At 39.4% G+C, this 20,221-nt stretch overlaps 2 protein-coding genes across 2 annotated transcripts; one reads left to right on the forward strand and one right to left on the reverse strand.

Moving 5' to 3' along the window:
- Positions 1 to 1,094: 1,094 nt before the first annotated feature.
- Positions 1,095 to 8,261, reverse strand: LOC108440065 (serine protease 27-like). Its single transcript, XM_017718783.2, has 7 exons — positions 8,088 to 8,261; positions 5,112 to 5,132; positions 4,844 to 5,009; positions 4,220 to 4,488; positions 2,663 to 2,808; positions 2,001 to 2,201; positions 1,095 to 1,350 (listed from the first exon to the last, which is right to left on the reverse strand). Exons 1-6 carry the CDS (start codon positions 8,134 to 8,136, stop codon positions 2,007 to 2,009), a joined length of 846 nt encoding a protein of 281 aa, XP_017574272.1. The 5' UTR covers positions 8,137 to 8,261; the 3' UTR covers positions 1,095 to 1,350; positions 2,001 to 2,006.
- A 4,113-nt stretch (positions 8,262 to 12,374) lies between these two features.
- Positions 12,375 to 20,044, forward strand: eif4bb (eukaryotic translation initiation factor 4Bb). The gene is made up of 15 exons (XM_017720341.2): positions 12,375 to 12,525; positions 14,583 to 14,723; positions 14,910 to 15,115; positions 15,489 to 15,605; positions 15,692 to 15,746; positions 15,999 to 16,139; positions 16,283 to 16,477; positions 16,644 to 16,748; positions 16,930 to 17,185; positions 17,440 to 17,513; positions 17,771 to 18,008; positions 18,164 to 18,201; positions 18,282 to 18,429; positions 19,185 to 19,257; positions 19,654 to 20,044. Exons 1-15 carry the CDS (start codon positions 12,513 to 12,515, stop codon positions 19,729 to 19,731), a joined length of 1,878 nt encoding a protein of 625 aa, XP_017575830.1. The 5' UTR covers positions 12,375 to 12,512; the 3' UTR covers positions 19,732 to 20,044.
- The last annotated feature ends 177 nt before the right edge of the window (positions 20,045 to 20,221 follow it).

Here is a 20,221-nt window from a genome sequence, read left to right on the forward strand (position 1 = left end):
CAAAAAGGTGGAGACTTTTTAGTGTTTGATAGTTTCATCTTAAATCTTTCTCTTTGCCTTTTCAATAGTTACTAGCTAAGCAAGATTGCTGCATCGGCGTGCTGATCTTCAGGGTTAAAGGTTGGTAAATTAGCAGTTATACATTATCTCCAGCATTTAAAACCATTTATTGTTAAAACTGTGTTAGAATGAGCAGAGCTTTATTTTGCTGCAAAGGAGGATTATTCAATTTTTACCTAAAATTCTGCTAATTCTGCTGTGGAGCCACAACAGGGTAGTAAAAGAGCAGCATATTGCTGACCCCTGAGTTAAAACAAGATAAATAAACGAAGATAAAACAAGTCTGGGTGATGTAATGTACGATCAGCTTGTGCACAGAATTAAAGAAAAAATGTTTTAACTGTAGATACTTTTTGATTTCACTCAAGTACAACTTCGCTCCATGCTTACATTTTCAATAAAGATTTTTAGGGTGTGCCTGTTTTTTTTTAAAACTGATATAAATCTTATTTGTTTATATCTTTATGATATAAACAAAGTACTTTAGAGTGGTTTGAAGTTAAATGGTTCAAAACTCATTCAGTAACCAGCAGTCATAACTTGTCCACAACACAAAGACGGTCTTTTTATTTACTCTCCAAAATGACGAGCAAATATGTGTCTTCTGAATTGATAATAGTAAAATTCTGTTAAATCCAAAAAATTTTCTTTTTTATTTTAGTTTTAGAGAACACATTTTGGGCCAAAACCTCATCTCAAAACTATTGTAAAACAAAGTCTCAGGCACCAGGCAACATATTTGTATCCCTTTCATGTAATATCTTTCTGCAATGTAGTGGTATGAAACTCTTCAGTCATCTGGTTCTTATCACCACAGCTGCAAGCAATTCTCCCTCAGCAATGCTCCTTATAATGGCATTTTAATGACTGAATTATGTAGAAATTTATAAAATGTGTAATTTGCCTTTAAGCATAATTTCTCTGAGCTTTTTCCACCCCTGCAAATTGTAAAAGAGAGATTAATATTATGTTTCATGAGGCCACACATCCCTGAAATGATGATGACTCAGAAACAAAGATGCTCCTGCAGGTCTATAGTGTTTAATTAAATTACATTGAGTAGCATGCTGTCTCACGTTCTCACATTACATTTCGATATTACAACACAGTTTCAATACAATAATGTATATCAAAGTAATTTTTCTGAAAAATATATTCTCAGACCTTCATTGCAGTTGAAGGTTGTATCATTCTGTGCCTATAAATATAATATAAAAGGTTTTTTTGGGCTGACTAAAGCTTCAGCTCAGCACCACTGTATCATTGTCTCCCCCACTCCAGTGTTTGATCCTGCCAAGACACAAGCAGACATTATAAACAGAGAGAAAGACAGAAAATAAGCTTTGATGATAAACTCAGTAATTTTCCTAGCATGTCCAAATGATCAACTGTCAGTGATCAAAACTTTCAGCTAGTTTCTGGACCTGCTCCTCACACATCATCTAACCAGCCACTGCTCTACCTTCTCACACTTCATTAATTCCCCCTCTGAACAAAGTTGGTGGGTGTCAGAGTTGGTTAGAATAAATTAATGATACAGTACAGTACTGTAAAAAGCCTAAGACATTCATTTATTTAATTTAAAGTTTAAACAGCCATTCAGTAGACATTATTCCTTTTCCATATTTGGGAAAAAGCAAAAACATATATTTAAAAGAAAATTACACAGAAGCCTCTATAACTAAATATATATTTTTCCGTATTTAGTGTGCCCACCCTTTGCCTTTATTACAGTTTATATCCTTTGCTTTCTTTAATTTCTTCAAAGGACTCTGCAGGGATGTTTTTTCACTCCTCCAAAGTTAGTCTTAGATGTTGGCTGTGTTTTCAGTCCACTGTTTAGAATAAATGATAAATCTGACTGGAAATTAAATAAATAAAAGATGGTGTCTGACTTATCGACAGTCCTGTACATGTTAAAGCGTGTGTAAATGTCTTACCGTGTCTTAACGTGCAGGTGTAAACTTGATGAATCCAGGCAGGTTTTGTTTGACAATGTTGGAAATCCAGCCTTGGTACTGAGACACCAGAGTGTAGACACCAGGCGAGTTGGGCTCAGCACAGCCATAACCAAAGCTAGTGATACCAGATTGAATCCAGACTGTACCCTTCTTATTCACCATGGGGCCTCCAGAGTCCCCCTACAGAGAGTGAGAAAGAGAGAGAGAGTGAGTGAGAGTTAGAGAGACTCTCTTCTGCTACTTTATTTTTTCATATAACCCATTTAAATAATCCTTCAGCCTTTGTGCAGTGTTGTTACATGTTTTATGCACACTGTATGGCTGCTTGTTGTGCATAAGATGTTTTTTGTGAGTTTTGCTCTTTAACTTATTAAAACATTTCAAAATGATAATCAGTTTGCAGGATGCTAAAACACAGCTAATTGGCAGGATACATTGTTTTTGCTTTGTGACAGGGAAAAGTACAGCCAGCAGCCTTAAAGAAACGCAGTGTGTTCCTCCAAGAAAAAGGCAGTGCCCACTGGAGGACTAACAAAGTTTGGAAACACACTGTGTGTGTGTCTGTGTGTGTGTGTGTGAGAGCATGTGTATGTGTGCATTTGTGTGCATTTGTGTGTGTGTGTACGCGTGGGTGTGTGTACCTGGCAGGTGTCTTTGCCTCCTTGTCTTAATCCAGCACAGATCATGTTATTGGTCACAGTTTCAGGGCCCAGTTGTTTATCACATTGCTTTCTATCAACGATGGGCACTTGTGCTTCCTGTAGCTCTTCAGGATAAGGCAATGGCACTACACACACACACACACACACATTTCATATACCATATTTTTCAGAGCGAATATAAAGTCTGCAGCTTACGCCTTTGAAACTATTTTCAGACTAATATGCTGCAGAAACACATTTTGTTTATTGATTATACTTTAAAGGAGCAGTGTGTAAGATTTAGTGGTGGTGAGGTTGCAGATTGCAAACAACTTAAACCCTTCCATTTCCAAGTGGCAGTCAGGTTTTCTGCCATCCCTCTCACTCCTTATGTAGACAAGACAAGGGCTCATTTTAAGCTAACAAAAACACAATCATTCGTAGTTACTGATAATTATACACAAATGAAAATATGGTTTTGTAGACTGTGGTGTCAGCAAAGAAGAAGGCATGAGAAACATCTCATGCCCATTAGTGTGGGAGCCAGTAGCCAGAAGCTACAATACTATATTCCATTTAGAAAAACCCTCCTAAATCTTACACACTGCACTTTTTAAGGCTAACATTAACTGTTCCACTCGAGAGGAGCCACATGACGTTTAGATAAAAGACTCAGTCTGGCACACACATAGTGACAAAAATTGCTTTGTGTGTGTTTGTAATTTATGTATATGTGTACAATACATGTTTGTGTTAATGAGAAAATCTCCATGCAGTAGCTTTAAAAATGTTATTCTCAATCATATAAAACCAATTGTGTTGAATGTACATGTATTAAAATATTATAAGATGATGCAAATACTTCAGAACTTCAAAGTTTTCAAATGATTTTTTCCACTATTTGATTGCACATGAATAAAATTCATTACATGAACACAATTCTTGCCAAAAAGAAGTAAGCTGAAAGAGGGCAACTGTGCTAATTTAGCATATTTTATTTATGTGCAACCGACTTTTTGAATCAACATTTGCATCACATACATTCCAACTACACCTTTCCCAGGGAAAGAAGTTGTAAAAAAGCTAGAGAATTTAGATGTGTCCAGACAATGACCAGCAGACCTACAAAGTTCAGTTCTAACCTGCAGAAAACATCACAGACTTATTAAGATGTTAATTAGCTGGAGGCAGATGACTAAAGCTAGAGTCCTAAGATCTGCAGGATCAGGTTTGGTGACAAAGCTATAATAAAATGTATAGCATATACATGCTTGTATATGAAAAGTGGTGATCAAATATAAAGGAAAACGAGGAAATAAATTACAGTAAACGGATAATTGCAGTATGTAACATGAACTTCTTTAAAAAAACCATTAACCCCAACAGCAAGCCCAGAGTTTTATTACACACTTCTATAATCTAAGAATAGCTCAGCTAGTTTGTATTGAGATCTCTGTAGTTACTGAATAATAAGCCTTAGTATGTAATAAGCCTGGGATTTTAAGAGGTTAATTGAAATACTGAATAAACTTCTGAGTGGTAGTGTATGCAATTTACCTCCAGAAGCGATATCTCCCCAGCCTGTTATCCAGCTTTTGGTGCCAGCAGGGAAGGTGCTGCCCGTGGCAGCCAGGCACACAGGCATGATGTAGTTGGTGAAGGTGACAGATGCGTCCATGCGCAGCAGGGTGATGTCGTTGTCGTTGGTGTTGCTATCATATTTGGGGTGACGAATCACCTGTGTGACCCTCCTGATGACCTGATGATGGTTAGAGCCCTCCAGAGTCTGTTTCCCCAAGTGTACTTCCAAACCAGCAACGTTCGTGCTGCAGATAGACAGAAAGAAAAATAAGAGAAAAAACCCAAGAGAACACACACACACACACACACACACACCACACACACACACTCACACAAACACACTTCTAAGCCACTTTTCCTTCTGGGTCGCGGTAGGTGCTGGGGCCTATCCCAGCTGTCATCGGGTGGAAAGACACTGAACAGTTTGCCAGTCACAGGACAAACAGATATACACATTCACACCCACGCTCACACTTAGGGGCAATTTACCACGTCCCATTGGCAACCAAAGAGTAGCTCAGTCATATGTCTAGATGCTTCTCAGAGGGGTGTCAATATAGAATATATAGGCAGTCAGATGTGCGTGTGTGCAGTCTTTACCTGGAGAAACAGTGTGCTGCTGTCATAACCCAGTCTTTGTTGATAAGGGATCCTCCACAGAAATGGCCAAAAGCAGATCTCTGTAAACTAACCTGCCACGGCCAGGCCCCTGGAGATGCAGCCTGCCCACCCACAATACGAGGGTTTAACGGTGGGCGACCACATACTAAGAAAGAGAGAGAGAGATCCATGTAAGTAAATACAATGGCTATTTGTATGTTCTATTTTATTTATTGAGAAAAGATAGAACAAGAGAAGAGCCACATACCATTCTGCTGTGCAAGAGACCCTGCAAGAGGAGAGAGCAAACAGCAAACATGAGATGCTGGGAGTTAAGCTGATATCAAGAAACACTGATATCAAGATTGAATAAAGACAGCATAATTAATGTGCATTGTGCTATATCTAGAACATTGGTACTCTGGTTTGAGGTATACAATCATATGAAAAAGTTTGGATGTGCCAGTCAGATTACATGGTTTTTGATTTTCTAAGTGAAAATAAATCCTTTACAGAGAACAAAAGTAAATATGGTATTTTAAAGCATGTTTCAGTGCACATTATCTATGTATTTGCTGAATTTCTATTTGCATCAGTACAGGAGAGGAAAATAATTGGAATGCAGTCGCACTGGAACATAGTTAAGAAATATAATCTCATGCAGTAAGGGAGTAAGGGAGGACAATAGATGGCTGCAGCAATGCCTACTCAAACACCCTACGTCAGGAGTGCACAATTCTGATCCTGGAAGGCCGGTAGAGTTTGCCAATCCCCTTATTCAAACACATGCACTGACCCTCGTGATCAACAGATAAATTGAATCAAGTGTGTAAGCAGGAAAACTATGCTGGACACTGAAGGACTGAAATTAGGCACACCCGACTTACATTCTCTTAAGCACTACTATTCAACATTTTAGAATCAATGGTGGTTCCAAATGTAGAGGTGTGGCTTTACTGGTTTCAGATAATTATTAGGAAGAAAATAAAAATGGATATTGTGTATGTAGTTTGCAAAAGAATGGATGAGGTTTTAGATAATATTGAGCTAAACTCTGACTTAAAATGACCATAAAATGCTAAAAATTAAGTTATAATAAAATTAATCTCCAGACCAAAGAGTAGTCAGTGCTACCACAGCGTGAAGCTTTGGCCACCCTGGTTATACCAAGAGAGACAGACAGCAATCATCAATAAAGCAGTCAAACAAGTTGTACTACCTACCATGTGTGAACAGTTATGCTTACAGGTTCATTCTGTTACCAATCTGATGTAAGAGTCTGCTCACCCTGTGCTCAAAACAATCAGCACAGAGCTACTCTGCTGCAGTGTTGCAGGCAAAAATACATTTTAGGCCTGTTTGATGGATATGACTTTCAAACACAACAATGTCCCGCAATGTCATCAACTAGTATTCTGGATTCACATAAACACAACAAACACTAAAACACCTATAAAGACAATAAAAGATGTGTCTGCTCACCAGAAAGAAAATGATATAACATTACACAGATAAAATTAAACAGCTGAAATCAACAAAGACAGGGAAAAACAACTCAGCAAACATAAAAACCCAAACCTAATCATCATAGATTGACCACAATGGGCGAATCTGAAGATGACATTGTTCAGCTGAGATGGGGCAAAACGATAATAAGCAACACAATAGAGTTCTGTACTCTCCGATAATCATTTGTGCTGTATTACTTTTTAGCACTTACTAGGTGTTTTCAGGTTAGATTCATCTGAGGTGAATCTGATGTGGAACAGGTTTGTGTTAAATGTAGCTCAGCTTAATTTTATTGGTCTAACCTGGCCACCCTATTGTAAAAGCTCTGCCTTTATAAGGGGTCACGTTAAAGTGATTTACGTTACAATAAAGTCAGTCACATTTACATTTGGACTTGTCTACATGGGTGACTGCTAATACTGTGTTACAGCACCATCTCAGTTTTGCTATAGTGTGAACAAGTGAAGACGGCAGCATTCTAAACCTGATTGATGGGTCTCTTAGGTCAGTAGAAGACCTAGACAAGTAGACCTTACATATGGAAAATGAATGAGGTTTGTGTTGAACAGTTTCTAATAATGTAGAACTATACAACTGCTCTGAGGACTTTTGTCTGAGGGATTAAAATCTTTTGGATGATGTAGAATATTATATTAACCACATAACTCCGCCCTGAAACTTAAGAAGCAAAGATTGAACACCAAACTTGTTTTGTCCGACAGCGTAAATTTGATTTTTTTAACTACTCCTTTGAAATTTCCATTCGATCAAATTTCCACTTCGGTTACCATTTCATTTTCCCATGAAGCTCAGATTACCTAAACACATTCATTTACCACCACTGACTATATGTTTCCTGCAGGCACTGATTTTTACTCCTAGAAACTAAGAATATGGTTATTTCTTTGCTTTAGGCTTTATCATTGCCAATATTTCTCAGGCAGATGTTTGATCAAAATGAACAGAACATGACTAGGCAAAATGAAAAGTACCATAAAAGTGTTATACTTTGTAATTTCTTTAATTTGCTGGCTAAACATGTTTCACTTCTTTACCTTCTGACTTCATATTGGTGCTTTGCTGAAATTCACAAGTCTATTAAGGCTATTTAATGAAAAAGCATAGAAATATTTTTTGACTGATCAGCTGAAATGGTGATTGAATCTGTACTTGTTTGTTTTTCTGGACCTGGACACCATCATTGTAGTTACTCTACAGGAGAGGTCAAAAAAGTTGCTCACTTTTAATTTAGGTTAAGTTAAAGAGATGTTATTCCATTTTATTGGTTCAATTACCATGAAATTCGTATACAATGTGATGGGCAGCTGCCGTGTTTAAATTATGTAGAAATCTAAAAAAATAAATAAATAAATTTTAAAAATGCTATTTTTTTTTATAATGCCAATGACTGTTACAGAATATGAATTTGAATTTTAATCAAATCTGAATTTGATCACCTGAATTTGAAATGACTGCAAGTCAAAAATAGGATCAGATTTCTGTAAAAACTGAATTAGATTTAAATGTATGTGGTTCTACAGCTTTACACACACATTCAAATTAGATTTCAGATAATTCAACTTCATAACTTTTACATAACAATTATCAATATCAAGGCATAACAATTCTACATTTTTATTCTATATTCTTCCCTTTGCTGCTGCTTCAGCGTCATGGTCATCTAACTTTGATAAACAGAGGTAATCAATGAAGACTGATATCATAGATCTCTTACCTCTCACACACAAGACGAGGACCAAGACCACACACTCTGACCTCCACATGTCTGCAGTATGTCTCAGGAGCTGAGTGTTTTTCTTTCTTCCCTGTCACGCTCCCTTATATTCTCTCAGTCTCTTTGCTTGTCTGCCCACTGCTTTTGTCAAACTTCTGAACAGCTCACTGCTTATTATGTTCTCTTCCTCCTCCTCTTTTTTTCAGTGTTGTGTCTCAGTCTCTCAGAGCCAGTACACCTGCCCTCCTTTGTTCAGCCAATACGTTTTGTAAGTCCATTTCAGTGGCAGTATTTGTAAGATAAGCACATGTTATATGATTACCTGCCAGACAAGAATTTCAGGTGTTTGAGAAAGGAAAACGAGAGAAAAATCGTTTTTTTCCTGGAAACACTTGATAAGCGTAGTGCTGACGTCTTAATGGAGACATTAAACATCCAGACCATGCTATCTCATTGTCTATGTATTTGAGGGAATATTCCAAGATGTGTTTCCCAATTTAAAAACTCAATATCTTCAAGGGACTGTTTTCAGAAGTAATGTTTGTGTGCAGTTGTCTTGATGTTACAGGGGGAGCTGAGTTGGGAACTTGTTTTACATTCTAGAAATGCCTGCTGTTCAAAAACACCTTTCCTTATCTTCCTTCTTCTTCTTCTTCTTCTTCTTCTTCTTCGTATTATTATTATTATTTTTATTATTATTATTATTAGTGTTACAGTTATGTGCAAAAGTCAAAGGCCATCATTTTGTTTATTCAACTGCCAGTCAAAACAGCTGTTAAGTTATTCATTTTTCAGTGTCAGAAAAGGGCAGGAAACTTACACAAAAGCCTCCCATTTTTAAATCTATTTATATTGAATTTGTCCACTCTTTACTTTTAAAATCCCCTTGCAAAAAAGTTTAAAAAACTGATAGTGAAAGGCAAACGGAGACACTATATACTAAAACAATGATATTATGTTTAGTTGTTGAGACATCTGTGTAATTTTCTGTTAAATAAATGCTTTCTGACACTGAAAAATGAATAACTTGTACTCAACAGCTGTTATGACTGAAAATTAAATAAATGAAAGGGTGGTCTCGGACTTTTGCACAGCACTGAACTGTTTTAGCTTAAATATTTCCTGTTTCCACCAATCCCTTCACAGAATTACAGAATCCTCTTCCGTGTAGTGCTGTTTTGTGATTCTTGAGATTCATAAAACCTAAGTGTGTCATATTTCAGGAATTTGTGTACAACTCCCACCTGCAACAATGAACAAGCCCAGCTTGGTAGATACCAGAATAACAATCTTGCTATTGTTTGCTGAATTCTGTTGTGTTCAGATTGTGTTCTCAACTAGGTCCCTCTTGGTTCTCACTAGCCTGGCCACTAGTGTCTGAGCATAAATATGACTGCTATGACTCAGCAAACCCTGTGTGACTTCATCAGTGAATCATCAGAGGTGTAAAATAAAGGATAAGGGAATGAGCTCCAATATGTGGCAAATAGTGGCTAAGCATTTATAAGGAAGTCAATAACTGTCTGTAATGCCAAGGCATAAAAAATACATACATCCATAAAAATAACTGGAGTGCAGTATCACAGTACTGGCGGCATTTTGCAGAGGTGTGACAAAAACGGCAGCCGCACAGAATTAGGGTGGAGGGCGTTGTGGCCACTGGTGTGGTTTATGGAACAGGCAGAGGGAATATTTCCCTCCACCATCATCTGAGGTGGTCATAGGATGGTTGTTAAAAAACCCATAGCTCATACAAATACAGTTCTAAAAAAGTTGGAACAGTGTGTGAAATGTTAATAAAAAAATGAAATCAGTGATTCATACATTTTGTTTTACTTGTATAACACAAACACATGATAGTTGATGTTTTACCCTACAGACTTGATGTCTGCCACATTCAAAAAAGGTGTGATAGGAATATGTTTACCACTGTATTATATCAGCTTTCCTTTTAACAACACTTAATAAGCATCTGGAGATTGAAGATCCAAACAGATCCAGTTTTGAAAGAGAATTTGAGGATTTGTCATTCTTCTGTTCTCTACATATCTTCAGCTGTGCAAACATACAGGATCTTTATTGTCACATTTTGAGCTTAGTAAGACACATTTTCTGTGGGATGCAGGTCTGGACTGCAGGAACACGAGTCTAACACCTGCACTCTCTCACTACACAGCCTTATTACGAGCAGAATGTGGCTTGGTACTGTCACGTTGAAATAAGCATGGGTGTCCCTGAAAGAAAGCTCACATATTTCTGCCTGTTAGTGTATTTGTGCTTATAGAAATATGGCTTCATTCAGAATAACTTGAGTTGAGCTGTCAAGACATTTGCACATATGTTTTAAAACTGTACTCAAAGCCTAAATAGATTATTGTTTCATTTATTTATATGGTTATGACCTGGTTACTGCATAATGAAGAAAGAAGCATGAACCTGCCCTCACTGCTCTGTTACAAGTGAATTTATAGTTTCTATATTATCATTTGCTGGACTATGCCACAACAATTAATAATAGTCTTTTCTGCTAACAGGTAGCGGCATGCAGATCAAGCTAAGAATTTCAGGTCAGACAAAGGAAAGAACTCGGACACAAAGTGTTGCTGAGTTGAACACACATACGAAACACCAAAAGCTTCAGTGTTAACAAAACTCTGCAGTTCTTTCTTTTCTCAACTTTTATTATTCATTTTTTTTTATTTTATTATTGTGATTCTTACTTTTAAAATTAGTTTTAATTATTGATTTTAGTTTTCGAGATCTCTTTTTAGTTGCATTAAATTCTCATTCACCTGCTTTCAGTTTGAGAATTTTCAGAATGTAGGTGAAAATTAATAATATAAAACACACTGACCGTCTCTCAGCTGTAACCCACTGTAGCTGTCTGACCATAGGCTTCCAGTTATTCAAACCAGAAGAGAAATAAAATCATGATTCATTTTCATTTTATTTTTATTTCATACAGTATTTTTGCCAGCCATAGTAACTTCTGATATAGTTTCTGTAGCAACAAATTTAAAATCTCTGCATTTTAATGACAGCTATAAACACAGGAATTCTCCACCAACAATACAGAGGCTTTAGACATTGGCAATATAAATGCAGTGTAGGAGGCTGTTACTAGTGAGCAATGAAGCAGTCCTAAACGTAATAAGACCATAAAGCACGCTTGCAGGCTTTCTACAGGTTGTGGCGCCATTTCACTATCATTCAAGCTTCTCCACAAGTTAAGTGGAGTGTGTGAAGGGTGGCGTGTCAGCCACCAGTGGGCTGTGACTTCAGCATTAAAAAAATCACACAAAAAAGTCTGGGAGAATACTTCAGAATAAATGTGTGTACTTTATAAGCAGTATAGTGCAAAACAAAGTAAGGAACTGTTTAAAATGTTTTACGCATATTTACCTTTACCTTCACTTTGACATGAATGCACTATCATGTCTTTGGATGTCTACATATAAACAAATAGACTAGTTTGTAAGCGTACTGGAGAGTTCTGTAGATCTGTGCATTCAAGTTTCTCTCTTGTCAGATTTACAGCTTATTAAAGTCAGTGCAGCAGAGTTGCTCAATAGTTTTTAATTATTATTAGTTGCTCAATAGTTTTTAATTATTATTAGTTGCCCAATAGTTTTTAACTATTATTATTATTGATACAGTGGCAGATTTTATGTAGCTGAAAATCACAGGACCTCTTGACCCCTCTGCTTGGAACATTCCAGCTTTGCCCTCCAATATCCCCAGACCTACTTTTTGTTGTATTTTTGTCCCTCAGGTTTTATTTGTGGCATTTTTCCCAGTGTGCCTTGTTAATTCTTGTGATTTTTTTTTACTTCAATCTGCCTTTGTTTGGGGGCCTGAAAGAGTCGTCTGTGAAAAAAAAACGATATATATATATATATATATATATATATATATATATATATGTATATGTGTGTGTGTGTCTGAGAGAGAGAGAGAGAGAGAGAGAGAGAGAGAGAGAGAGAGAGAGAGAGAGAGCATTATTATTTTTTCTTTTGAAATTTCATTGTGAAGTATGTTTTTATTGTTCTGTCTTTTTGGCCCTAGGCCCACCACTAACACTGGGCACCCCAGGAGTATATCGTGTTGGAGCTCACCAGTTCTGAAAGACACAACAGCTGCAGCAAAAGCTTTTTTGTACAGCGAGCCGAGTCCGTGTAGTTATTCACTGTGTCGGTGATTTGTGCTGCATGCGCGTCACACTAGAGCTCAGAGCGAGAAAGGTTTCACTCTGTTGCTCTGGGCTGAACTGACCCCTGCCTCGGTCGTGCGTGTTTCAGTGTGGACACCTCAGCCGCTCACACTGTTTGTCTTTTACCGTAGAAATGAAGCGCGCGCTGTAGCTCCCATGCCACGCGCCATAGTGACGCGTTCATCCGGGTTTCGGCGACGTGCAGCTTTTCCAACATGGCGGCATCAGGTGAGCTCAATGTGGACTTGCGGTCTGTGTCGAGTGTTTTTGCAGAGGGACGGGTCCCACATTAAACGCTGTGTTAGAATATTGCTATAGTGTACCCGAATCAGCATCAGCCGTTTTAAACACAGCACGCGATGCGTTGGATAAAAGCCCCTCAGGTGGTGCTGTACAGGCGGCTCGGGCGGCCAGTCGGTTAGCCTGTTAGCTGTGGAGTCATCTGCTCCGCGCTGCGGCGGCACTCAGGGGGCCTTATAGACGAACTGGGTCTTCTTAGTGACTTTTGAGACGTTTTATGGTGTTTGTTCAGTACATAATCCCGTCTAATGTGTGAAATATTGTGATATGTGCCGTTACGGACCATATATAAGGTATATAGCGCTGTGCTACGGCAGGGACCTCTACGTATCGCGCATGCGCGTGAAGTTCCGGTAGGCGGGACTACCTTCTCCACGTGCTTTTAACGGGCATGGCGCGGTCTAATGGTGGATGGCTTTAGAAACAAGTTGTCAGAGAAGCTTAAATGAGAATTCCATTAATATTTTTTTTTTAAATCACAGTATTTCTGTCCCTGAGATGTAAACAGAGTCACTCGGAGTTGTTTGACGTGAAGTGGATCATTGAAGAGAAACTAACAGACGCTGATTTCATTACAGTGGGGGTGATGGGAACCAGGGGTCGCCATGTCATGTTAACTAACTACATTTACAGCATTTGGCTGACGCTCTTATCCAGAGCGACTTACAATTTGATCATTTTACACAAGTAGGCGAAGGTGGTGTTAGGAATCTTGCCCAAGGACTCTTATTGGTACAGTGTAGGGTGTTTACCCAGGTGGGGGATTGAACCCTAATCTACAGCGTAGAAGGCAGAGGTGTTAACCGCTACACTAACCAACCAACTACATTAACTAACTACATTACGAATATAGCGATTTTATTTACTGTCCAAATCTACTAATAACCTACACGAGTCTTATGCGTTTTGTGTGCAGTGCTCATAATGGCAAAACAGTCATGAATCTGAAAGTTTTCTTTTGGGGACATTTTGTTTTACAGTGCCCTACATGCACCTCTCTGCAATGAATTAATTAAATAGATGCAAATACAGTTTAGCCACACTTTTATCAAAAAGCTATAATAAAACAGCGTTTGAGACATCGTTCAGCACATTTCCTGTGATAACTTTCAGAGAGAGTCTTCAGGGGCATTAAACTCTTCAGACGTTGGGTTCCTATCACTAACCCTGATCAATTCTGACTCAGCAAGTTTCTCTTGAGTGGAGTATTTCACTCCAGACCAGTCTGAATGACTGTTTACATTTTAACCGTTTAGCTTAAAAAAAAAGGTGGAGTAACCTTTTTACTATGGAATTTGTAGCATGCACTGTTCTGCGAGTGCTTTAAAAACACTTTCTTACCGGGAGCTGTTCACCAAGCCAAATAATACATAGATTTGTGTTATTAAATGCTTGTGATACTATTTTGCCTTTAACTTTGTTTAGCACATGGTGATATTTAGCCTTCTCAAAGGTTGTTCTAGCTATTTGATGTCCTTTATTTGTTATCAAAAGCAAAGCACATTTTAAAAATAGAATAATCCTTTTATTGACTGAGGAGGGAAAACTTGCATTTAAATGCTTGGGAAGTTGCTTTGAATTTATTGTTTATTGTTACACAGCTCACTTTCATAAAATAAAGCTGTGGAACTTGACACATAGCGTTAAAGTCTTCATTCAGTTTTTGGGAGTAGTTTTCCATATTGTTTGTTTTGCATGTTAGGCATGTAGTTTTTGAGCAGAGGCCTATAGATTGTAGGTCTCTTATCTATGGTAGTCCAACCACACTGGCTGTTTATCTTTGTGCCCATATGGATCGGCTGTATTACACAAGGCTAACTTAATTTTGGCTATTGTTTAACAACTATATATACATGCATGAAAATATACTGTGAGTAGTTTTGCTAAGACATTTTATTTTGTCGTTAATGAATGCACTTGGTGTGTTCCTGTTTAATTGGAAGTGACTTCGTTTTCACTCCATTTTTATTTTCTTCTTTCTCCAGCTAAGAAGAAGAATAAGAAGGGCAAGACTCTAACTCTCACTGACTTCCTTGCGGAGGATACTGGAAGTTCTGCGCCACACTATTACCCACCTGTGAAAGCAACCAGTTGGGCAGATGAGACTGATGACTTTGATGGAGAAGGTGAGCAGTGGTTAAGATGCCAGTAAATGCTTAGATGAGGACAAGATTTAAAACATTCTTTATTTTATTATGATGCATTTTCAGCAGAGGGTTTTTAAAAAAAAATCTGTAGATTCTGCCTCCTGTAAAACTCTCTCTCACCTTCCCTCCCTCCTTCCCTCTCTCTCTCCCTTCTCCCATCCCCAGTGTCTACTTCCTGGCATACAGAGGAAGACGCACATCGTGCACCACCCATCGATCGCTCCCTCCTGCCAACAGCTCCTCGTGCAGCCCGGGAGCCGAACATTGACCGCTCACGTCTGCCCCGCAGCCCCCCCTACACCGCCTTCCTTGGTAACCTGCCCTATGACGTCAGTGAAGAGTCCATTAAAGATTTCTTCAGAGGCCTGGCGGTGAGAAGGCGGTTTGTGATCTTTATGAGGGAGTTGAGGCTAGTTCTAGGCAGCGTGCTGTAACATGCAAAACCTCTTTGAGTTTTCAGTACTTGTTCAGAATCATGCTTTCGGACATTTCATAAATAAAAATGTATGTGTGTATATGGTGCTTTATGATTGTGAAAACTGTTATTTATATATGAGAGAATGCTGAACAGAATGAATGCTTTCTAAACTGTGATAAAGATATTAATTTTTACACTTCTGGATTCTGCTACTGTCACCTTGCATGTTATTGAAAAAATGGTGTCTATTTTATGCAGTGTTGTAGTGTAGAGTGTGAATTAGTGCTGAAACTGAGGTAGTAAATGTGTGTTTGTTTTGCTCTCAGATCAGTGCAGTGAGGTTGCCAAGGGAGCCGAGTAATCCAGAGAGGCTAAAGGGCTTCGGCTACGCTGAGTTCGACGATGTCGACTCACTCCTTCGTGCCCTTACCTTAAATGAAGAGGTACAGTTAGATTTAGCTTGGTTAAATTTTTTTTACATAGCAGCTTGTGCATTACTGTTAACTGTTTATTTATGGTATTTATGTAGAACCTTGGGAACAGGAGAATTCGAGTAGATATTGCAGATCAGTCCAATGACAAAGGTAAGTGAATCTGATGTTGGCATGCCACCTCAAACAGTTTGTTTTACGGTTATTTTTCTGACAGCATTGAAGGTTTTTGATATGAAATACTCTAAACATCCTAATACCAAATTCCACTCACACACGCTCTCGCCCTCTTCAGAAACCACAATCCCATATTTCATGACCTGAGACCTTTCATCTTTTCTTACATCCTCATGTGGTCAACACTGCTGTGTCTTATGCAAATTAACAGTTCTATTGTCCTTGCAGAGAGAGATGGTGGTATGATGTCGGGACGGGATCGGGGCAGAGGAGGTGACAGTGGCCCTGATAAGACGGATTCTGATTGGAGAGCTCGGCCCAGCGCGGAGCAGGATGATGGACCACGAAGAAATGATGATTATGGGGAGAGTAAGTCTCTTCTGTTCTACATTTCTCATGTGTATATGCGAAATCTGCAGCTTTGCTCTAACTCAGTTTATATATGCAATTGTGGAATGTGTTGGGTCACCATGGCAACCTTTTTGTAACGCTTTGATGTCTCCTTTATTCAGAGTCACGTGACCGGTATGAGTCTGATCGACACAGGGATGGTCCATGGCGTGATGATCGCTATGGTGGTAGAGATCGCTACGACGACCGGGACCGCAGGGATCGCTACGATGACCGGGACCGTAGGGATCGCTATGACGACCGAGACCGCAGGGATCGTTATGATGACCGAGGCAGCAGAGACTATGACCGTGGAGGTTAGTATTTGTCCAACAGGGAAGGGTGCTCCAAAAATAAACAGGGCAGATTGTCCCGATTTTGTCTGTTATTAGTAGGCTGTTATTTGGACATCCCCCCCGCGAGACCCCCATAACAGGGTATGTCTGATCTGTCATTAAAATTTTCATGTTGTATGATTCTTAGGTTATGAATCTCGCGGTGGAGGTCGCTGGGCGTTTGGTAGTGGCTTCAGACGTGACTTTGATGACAGGCGAGATGAAGACCGCAGTGAGCGACGTGAGGAGAGAGGTACAATATGCTGGTGTTCAGAGAATGTTTGTTTCTGTCGAAAGATTGAAGAATTTCATTTTATAAAGATACTTTGTCTTCACATGAGCTCTTCACAGATGGGAGTAGTACAGTTTGGCCTTTTTACCATATTTGTACTGGTGATGGGATTTGTCTATATAGTAATATATTGTGTTTACAGGCCCTCTACAGAGACCCAAACTGAACCTGAAACCACGCAGCATCCCAAAAGAGGAGGAGCCAAGTGGTGCCACCTCGCCCCAAACCGTCACGGCCAACCCCAGCCGATCTGCCTCCATATTTGGAGCTGCCAAACCTGTGGATACAGCTGCCAAGGAGCGTGAAGTAGAAGAGAGGTTGAAGAAGGAACAGGAGCGACTGCAGAGACAGCTGGAGGAGGACAAAAGCAGACCTCCAGAAAGACGACCACGAGATCGGTGAGGGAGAACAAGTGGGGGAATGATGAGTCAACAAAATTGGTGCTAATAATTATGTTGGTGTTTAATAGCAAGGGGCTGGGTAGGCACTAACAATAGAAATCGAGTTAACTTAAAGAATTCCGATGGTTTTCTCAGTTAAATGTCAGTCTACAAGATGGCAAAAAAGAGAAACCGGCAATAGTGAAAGGGAGATGAGGAAAAGTGAGACGCTAAGAGTTGTGAGGGATTCACACTTCTTGCACTCTGCACAGGGACCCCAGCTGGCGCAGTGAGGTGACAGCCAGTGAGCAAGAACGCACAGCAAGTGACTCCACAGATCCTGGAGGTAATATTCTCAAGTTTTCCAGACATGAGTCCATGGCATACAACAAAGTAATTGTAGATATCAGTGGTTTCCCAACACAAATGTACCTATTCCACCTAAGAAGGGCCTGTTATTTAGATGATTAGCTGAATCAGGTGTGCTAGAGCAAGCAAAATATGCAGAGCATGGAGATTCCAGAACCAAGGTTTTCAACCTGTGTATTTTAGGTATGTAGTAAATAAAGCTCACAATATATATTTTATTATCCTTTTGAGTAGGTTCTAAACGTCACCAGAGTGAACAGTCAGAGAATGAAGTGTTCAGTGGCCAAGAGGATGCACCTGCTTCCCCAGGCTCCCACCCACTGTCGTCCTCCGATCTTGGAGCTCTCCCACTGAAAGCGATGCCAGCTCCTCCCCCTAAGGAGAATGCATGGGCTAAACGGAGCGTAGGGGGCAGCTCAAGTACTGGACCTTCAGCTGGTCCTACCGGTAGTAGTGCTCTTAAACAGAGCAGGTGAGACATGCGGTCATACAGTAAGGGAATACATGTTAAGTATTTAACCATAACAGCATATTTAAAGGTTTTTGTAACAAACAATACAGAAATGCAGAATGGAACGGTGTAGACAAATACTACTAAGTGAATGACACTACATTTTCCATCCACAGCTCTTCGGAGTTGGCAGAGGACCCAGTATCTGGCAGAGGTAAGAAGGTTTATGATGCACAGAACTGTATATTTCAAACAACAGACAGATACTTTATTACAGTCCTTTTCTGTATTTAGATGAAAATCGCATGGATGGTATAGGCAAGGAGAGAGGCGTGTCGCAGGGAAGAGGGGGAGGGGCTGGAAGAGGAGGAGGTTGGGGTCGAGGAGATGGACCCAACAGAGATGGACCTAACAGAGATGGGCGACGAGAACCCACAGACAGGTGTGCTTAGAATTTTTTTCCTTCTATATGATGTTCTTGGTCATGCTGGGATCAGTCTATAGTTTATTTTTCACAATGGTCACTATGTCATATTAGGCAATCATATATTGCATAAATTCTTGCCATGTGCGGAGACTGGCAACACTATATGTTTGACGTTGACTAATCATCATTCACATCCTTGCGCAACTTTATAGGCTGTCAGGAAGGAGGGGCAAGAACTGTCAGTAATGGCTACAGAGGCATTGGGTGTGATGCTTGTGGTTTTGTGTTCTGAAAAGGAAAAGTAATGAAAGAAAAAGTGATTGTGGACCCCTTCTTAGGACAGTGGGCTGTCTGTCTTACAAAGAGAACATGTGCACCAGATGCACCAGACTCACCAGACTCAAATATCCTTTTGGTCAATGTCAAAGAACATGTCGTCGGAGAAGCAAGCTAGGCAGGAACATACAAAAAAATTCTGACATGCTAGACTTTTTTTGTTGGAGTTTCATTGGGCGTCCCAGATACCACATCACTGTTCGTCAATTATGTTACACTACAAGACCCATTCCTTGTTCCTGAAGCTCATATTCAGATCCAGTGCTGGAATTTCGTTAACTGCAACAAAGTCAAGACAGTGTCAAAGTCAGGCGGAATTTGTGTATTCTGATCTCGGCATAAGGCACGTGGCATGGTTGACATCATAGTGCTGAAAGTCAAGTGTGTTCCATGCTGGCCTTGATTTTTCACTTGTTGGTGTTTTTGATTGTCAGGAAAGAAATTAAGCGAGAGAAAGAGTCCAGACCAGCACCAGAGCCAAAGAAATATGAGGAGACTGCACCACCGGTGAGTCCCTGAGCACAACCAAACCACTCTTCCAAAGACATGTCTTATCTCCTTCCTTTTACTGCATACCTATACCTAATCACAGTGAAAGAAGTCTTACCGAATCCTCATGCTGCAGTCCACGATATGTAAGACGTCAACACATCTGCAATTTGGAGATGTAATTGTCTGAAGTGGGGGAATTATATGGTCCCTGTCACTATTGATTAATGAAGTGAACAGCTTACCCTAAGTTGATTGAGTTTAAATGACTGACTGTTCATCCAATTGTCTGCTTTCTAAGCCTGCACTTTTTGTTGTTAGCTATGCACTAGTACAGTTGGTTTAAAGCACCCAATGTCTTCATAGTACAAAAAATCTAATGTGAAGGTTTCTGGTTTTTTTTGGTCACTGCAGAAATTCAGTTCAGCCAGTAAGTATGCTGCCCTGTTGAATGATGGTGACCAAGGAGAGGAGGAAGATGGTGAGGATTAAGTGAGAATGAAGAAAAGAAGAGAGGAACAAGCGCAAGGGGGGGGGATTGGAGCAAAATAAATGATCGAAAACTCTGATCAGCAAAGATAGGTTTCTGCGGTGGCTGAGGCGACTGTGGCATGGCTACCCAGAGTACTGTTCTTTATGATATTTGATGAGGTTTGAAAAGGTATATCCCTATTTGACTAGTTTTAATTAGAAAAACAGTAAAACAGACCAGACACTAGACATGCACTCACACATACATTTAGGAGTTTGGAAACGATTAATTTGCAAGTCATTGTTATAAATAAATTTGAAAGTATGTAAAATATTGAAGTCTTTGTCTTCTTATTGGGCTACATTTGGTTTTCTGTTGTGTTTGGTGCTGATTGCAGTCTATGGATTCCCATTTTCCTTTGTCCATACTCCAGCTTAGAAGGTTCACAGCATGGATGAGCTTCAAGATCCTGCATTCTTAGAACACCATTTTCTAACTTCCTTTAGAATT

Source organism: Pygocentrus nattereri, chromosome 26 (genome assembly GCF_015220715.1).
Source record: "Pygocentrus nattereri isolate fPygNat1 chromosome 26, fPygNat1.pri, whole genome shotgun sequence".
NCBI classification, from domain to species: domain Eukaryota; kingdom Metazoa; phylum Chordata; class Actinopteri; order Characiformes; family Serrasalmidae; genus Pygocentrus; species Pygocentrus nattereri.

Bases quoted from the DNA above. Each gene is read 5' to 3' on its own strand.
- LOC108440065 (XM_017718783.2), bottom strand. From the start codon at position 8,136: ATGTGGAGGTCAGAGTGTGTGGTCTTGGTCCTCGTCTTGTGTGTGAGA. The intron at 5,133-8,087 runs GTAAGAGATCTA...CTCCTCTTGCAG, and splicing joins CCTCGTCTTGTGTGTGAGAG to GGTCTCTTGCACAGCAGAAT. The intron at 4,489-4,843 runs GTAAAGACTGCA...GTCTATCTGCAG, and splicing joins GCAGCACACTGTTTCTCCAG to CACGAACGTTGCTGGTTTGG.
- eif4bb (XM_017720341.2), top strand. The intron at 15,116-15,488 runs GTGAGAAGGCGG...TTTTGCTCTCAG, and splicing joins ATTTCTTCAGAGGCCTGGCG to ATCAGTGCAGTGAGGTTGCC. The intron at 17,514-17,770 runs GTAATATTCTCA...CCTTTTGAGTAG, and splicing joins TGACTCCACAGATCCTGGAG to GTTCTAAACGTCACCAGAGT.